This window comes from Aquarana catesbeiana, linkage group LG01, assembly GCF_042186555.1.
Source record: "Aquarana catesbeiana isolate 2022-GZ linkage group LG01, ASM4218655v1, whole genome shotgun sequence".
Lineage (NCBI taxonomy): Eukaryota > Metazoa > Chordata > Amphibia > Anura > Ranidae > Aquarana > Aquarana catesbeiana.
The window spans coordinates 981002665-981008664 of record NC_133324.1 but is presented as its reverse complement, the minus strand read 5'-3'; the positions used below and the strand labels follow the sequence as shown (position 1 = coordinate 981008664).

General features: G+C 46.0%; 1 protein-coding gene across 1 annotated transcript in view; it reads right to left on the bottom strand.

Moving 5' to 3' along the window:
- Positions 1-300: 300 nt before the first annotated feature.
- The window catches only part of LOC141129031 (uncharacterized), a 78415-nt gene continuing 72715 nt past the window's right edge, over positions 301-6000 (bottom strand). The window contains exon 5 of the mRNA XM_073616761.1: positions 301-2249. Within this exon, the coding sequence (XP_073472862.1) occupies positions 591-2249 (1659 nt within the window). The 3' untranslated portion in view covers positions 301-590. The remainder of the gene's footprint in view (positions 2250-6000) is intronic.

Here is a 6000-nt window from a genome sequence, read left to right as displayed (position 1 = left end):
AGACAGGAAATGAAGGAAAATCTACAACAGGGACACAGACAGAAATAAAGATCTGACAGGGGTTCTAATCCTTCCCCTACTCTACTAAAGAAAAGGATTTTTATTTCTGTCTGTGTTGCTGTTGGAGAGTTCCCCTCACTTCCTGTCTGGGGAAATGTTGTCACAGGAACAGGAAGTGAGGGGAAATCTCTCTAATGGAGCCCCAGATAGCAGAAAAAATCTGACAGAGGTTCTAATCCTCCCCCACTCCATCCAAAGCTGAAAATAGCCCTTTCTTCTATAGATAGACAGTGATGGTGGAGACCCCAGGGCCGTCATCCTGATCCTGGCTACACTATGTAGTGTGTCACTGACCCAGAACAAGCATGCAGCCAGTGAAGGCTGAACAATCTGACCTCCTGCATGCTTGTTCCTGGTCAGTGACACACTAGGTAGTGAAGTGAGGTTTAGGATGAAGATGACGGCCCCGGAACCTGCAGCTTTATAAATAAATCACTCATGTTTCCTGTCCTCTGCTTCCTCCTATTGGATGAGTATTCCACCAATCACCAATCAGATAATCCACCTTGTGATGTCTCTGGGCAGATCTCTCACTTCTGATTCCCCCCACATATCTTTATACAACCTCCCTCTACCCCCCCTACACATACCCCAGCATGGAGGGGCTCAGTGAAGGTGGTGTGGAAGGTGTGGAGATGTCGGATCGGGTCACACAGATCATAAAAGGAGATCCGCCCGGCCTCATAATCCAGATCTATCCTGACTCTCCTACTGGAGACATCGCCGGGTAATGGGATCTTATTACTGTCATGTCTCACTGAGAGCTGAGTACACCTCCCCCCCTCCAAACACCAGGACTTCTTATTACATCCAATCCATGACTGATCTCCTCTCCTGTCTATACTGGGGTAACACATCCCGACTCTCCAGTACTCTGCCCCCCCGACATCCACTTCCCAGTAATGTCTCCCTGAGGAGAACCTCTGACTGCTCATCACCTGAGAATCCTGAAACCTCTCTGGTGTTTCTGGGTGATTCTGATGTGATAATGATTTGGATGCAGTTTTCCTGTCATCTGATATATGTAGATAATTACCAGCTGTCCTCACATCCAGTAATATGTCTGTAACCCCCCTCTCTACATTTACCCCAGACATGATATCAGATAAACCTGTGTGTAATGTGTGTGAGATCCCCCCCACATCCAGATCCCCTCCATCATGGAGGAGTTTATCATGTCTCTCTCTGTCCTCATCATCTCCATCCTCAGTATCACACAAGTCACCTGTGTCTGATTCCTGTAGGACAGTCAGTGGATCCGTCATGTTACACAGCTCCTCAATGTCCCCCATCTTCCTGGACAGCTCCTCCTTCTTTATTTCCAGATCCTGGACCAGATCATTGATTATCCCGGAGATCCGCTCTGCCTGCCCGGAGATTTCCCTCAGGACTCTCTTCTCCAGGTCTTCCAGACGTCTCCTGAGGTCTCTGAACAGGACAGTGACTCTCTCTGTTTCATCATCTGCTTCTCCTTGTACTTTCCTCCTGTGTTCCTGCAGACTCTGGACTCTTTTCTCCATCTCCTCTCTCTCTGCCATCAGTTTCTGCAGAACATTCCTCAGTTTTTTCTTCTTCATCTCAGAGGCCTCATCCAGAGTCTCCACCTGGTGTCCCCGATGTTCTCCATCCAGCCTGCAGGACACACAGATACAGGTGGAGTCCTCAGTGCAGTAATACTCCAGGATCTTCTTATGGACGGAGCATTTCCTGTTCTCCAGGGAAGTGGTGAGGTCACATAAGACGTGTTCTGGTGACTTGCTGTGGACTCTCAGGTGATTGTCACACAGAGAAGCTTCACAATGCAGACAGGATATCACAGCAGGTACAGGAGTGTGAATACAGTAAGTACAGAAGACCCCGGACTCCTCCCGATCTGGATGGGTGGACAGGAAATTCTCCACTATGTTCCGTAGTGTTATGTTCCTGTGCAGTGCAGGCCGATCCTGGAACTCTTCTCTACATTCAGGACAGGAATAACCTCCAGACCCCTCCTGTGTATCCAACACACGACCAATACAGTCCCGGCAGAAGTTATGTCCACATTTCAGGGTTACAGGATCTGTATAAATGTTCAGACAGACGTAACATTCCAGCTCCTTCCTCAGATCAACAGACGCCATCGCTGAGAGCAGAAGAGAGAAATGAAACTGAAAGTATCTGACACTCATTATAACCAGTTCTGTACACTCCTACAAAGGGAGGGGCTGAGACTGAGACACGTAGTCATAGGAACTTTTATACAGAAGAACACAGATAATACAGTATCTCACAAAAGTAAGTACACCCCTCACATTTATGTAAATCTTTTCTTCTATCTTTTCCTGTGACAACACTGAAGAAATGACACTTGTCTACAATGTAAAGTAGTGAGTGTACAGCTTGTATAACAGTGTAAATTTGCTGTCCCCTCAAAATAACTCAACACACAGCCATTAATGTCTAAACTGCTGGTAACAAAAGTGAGTACACTCCCAAGTGAAAATCTCCAAATTTGGCCCAATTAGCCATTTTCCCTCCCCGGTGTCATGTGACTCGTTAGTGTTACAAGGTCTCAGGTGTGAATGGGGAGCAGGTGTGTTAAATTTGGTGTTATCGCTCTCACTCTCTCATACTGGTCACTGGAAGTTCAACATGGCACCTCATGGAAAGAACTCTCTGAGGATCTGAAAAAAAAGAATTGTTGCTCTACATAAAGATGGCCTAGACTATAAGAAGATTTCCAAGACCCTGAAACTGAGCTGCAGCACGGTGGCCAAGACCATACAGCGGTATAACAGGACAGGTTCCACTCCGAACAGGCCTCACCATGGTCCACCAAAGAAGTTGAGGTCACGTGCTCAGCATCATATCCAGAGGTTGTCTTTGGGAAATAGACGTACGAGTCCTGCCAGCATTGCTGCAGAGGTTGTAGGGGTGGGGGGGGGTCAGCCTGTCAGTGCTCAGACCATACACCGCACACTGCATCAAATTGGTCTGCGTGGCTGTTCTCCCAGAAGGAAGCCTCTTCTAAAGATGATGCACAAGAAAGACCGCAAACAGTTTGCTGAAGACAAGCAGACTAAGGACATGGATTACTGGAACCATGTTCTGTGGTCTGATGAGACCAAGATAAACGTATTTGGTTCAGATGGTGAGAAGCGTGTGTGGCGGCAACCAGGTGAGGAGGACAAAGACAAGTGTGTCTTGCCTACAGTCAAGCATGGTGGTGGGGGTGTCATGGTCTGGGGATGCATGAGTTGTGCCGGCACTGGGGAGCTACAGATCATTGAGGGAACCATGAATACCAACATGTACTGTGACATACTGAAGAAGAGCATGATCCCCTCCCTTCAGAGACTGGACCGCAGGGCAATATTCCAACATGATAACCACCCCAAACACACCTCCAAGACCACCACTGCCTTGCTAAAGAAGCTGAGGGTAAAGGTGATGGACTGGCCAAGCATGTCTCCAGACCTAAACCCTACTGAGCATCTGTGGGACATCCTCAAATGGAAGGTGGAGGAGCTAACATCCACCAGCTCTGTGATGTCGTCATGGAGGAGTGGAAGAGGACTCCAGTGACAACCTGTGAAGCTCTGGTGACCTCCATGCCCAAGAGGGTTAAGGCAATGCTGGAAAATAATGGTGGCCACACAAATTGACACTTTGGGCCCAATTTGGACATTTTCACTTAGGGGTGTACTGACTTTTGTTGCCAGCGATTTAGACATTAATGGCTGTGTGTTGAGTTAATTTGAAGGGACAGCAAATTTACACTGTTATACAAGCTGTACACTCACTACTTTACATTGTAGACAAGTGTCATTTCTTCAGTGTTGTCACATGAAAAGATAGAATCAAATATTTACAAAAATGTGACTGAGGGGCGTACTGACTTTTGTGAGATACTGTATATATGGACACATATATTGTTTATATACTAGTATTAGTATTAATTAACTCTCTCCACTAGATGGCAGCGTCTACAAGGCACATAAAAGGCTTTTCCCAGCTTGACAAAGGAGGGTGCACTGTGTACATCTCCCCAGTGCGCATGCCCTGAAACGTGTCGCAAGCACGCCAGTGACAACATCACTCCCAGCGCTGCGGTCCAGCCCTCTCCATCGGACCTCAGCTGTGCTCCAAGCCTCAGTTTGGATCCCGCTTAAGCGCCACAGTATTTTGCTGGCCAGGACTTCCAACAACACCATCTGGATATGGGAGGCGAGGGTCAAACACACAGCCTGGACGGACGTTAGCATGGTTCATTGGATCCATATGTACCTGATTACATAGGCGCCTGTGTCTTCTCTCTCTTTTTCTGCATGTCTGGAGTCTTCTTCCACTTCCCCTGCAAGGCTGGCCCTGATACAGTGGACTGTTCTGTTCCTTTACACAGAGCTGATTAGATCAAAGGACTTTTAGATGGACTTTTGTTTTATTTAAAAACACCTAATAGGCTGCGCCACTACCCATGTGTGTGTTATTATATAAACACAAAGCCTCTGAATGAGGCCGTGGTCTCAGAAGGGATACATGTCCCTTTACTTCTTATATCTTTCAGATTTGTCTACAAGAAAAGTTGATGTACATTATACTCTATGGACATTTCATTCTTTCATTCCTTAGAAAACAAAAATGCTGAGCATCTCAGATTTGTCTGCAAATGAGTATTTTACATCCCATTATACTCTATGGACATTCCCTTCTGTCCTTCATCCTCATCATTCCATTGAAAACAATAATAATCCCAAATAATCCCAATATTAAAGATCACCAGTGAATATGGAGAGGATGTCATGTAAGGATATATTTGGTAGGACTAAGGCCCCTTTCACACTCGTACGACCTGTATGGAAGTGGTTCTCAACCTCAGTCCTCAAGTACCCCCAACAGGACATCATGTTTTGGGAATTTCTCTTAGATAAAATATCTCTCCAAAATACCAAACCATTCACTCTGATTTAAAGCACCTGTGCAAGATGAAGGAAAACCTGCAAACATGGCCTGTTGGGGGTACTTGAGGACAGGGTTGAGAAGCACTGATCTAGGTCATCTCCTGTCCTCAGGACCCACTAACAGGCCAGATTTTAAGTATTACCTTGGGGGAGATGCAGACTAGAATACTGCAATCACTGAGCAGCAAATGATATCACCTGTGATGTGTTTCAGTTATCTTGCAGACCTGACCTGTTGGTGGGTCCTGAGGACAGGAGATGAGAACCTCTGATGTAAGTCACATGACTTGAAGCAATGCCTGTGTAATGTTGGGTCTATGGACCTCCAGTCACATCAAAGTCTCACCAAAGTAGTACAGGGACTAATCTGAAGTGGCACAGATATGAGCGGTGCTCATTGGAGATCATGGGGGACCACTTGTCATGTGACTTTGCACTAGGGTTGTCACCTCATCCCTTTAAACCCCAACACATAATAATTACCCGGGTTCTGTGGCTGATTAAGGTGGTAATTAAACTCACTTGGTGCCTTATCTGCATTAAATTATCCTCAGAACCGGAGTAATTCATATGTGTTCGGGATTAAGGGATGAGATAAGAACCCAACCTACAGTCCCAAGTCACACAAGTGTGAAAGGGGTCTAATGGTTCTGTGACCAACTGAAATCTATTCTTCCATTATTCTCTATGGACGTTCCTTTCTGTCATTCCTTGTAGTATGTCCCCATATCCAATACATCCCGACATCCTCTCCATAGTCAGTGGGGATATTTAATATTGAGATGAAGTGGGATTATTATTGTTTTCTATGGAATGACAGAAGGGAACGCCCATAGAGAATATTGGGAAGTAAAATAGAAACTCATTTTCAGGCAAATCTCAGAAGCTCAGCAGATTGTCCGCCAACGTCATCGGTCACAATGCCATACTATACCATGCTGACTCTCCGATTTGACTCTTCTGGTATTTTTTGTGTATGGAGGAGCCACAGACTCCGCCT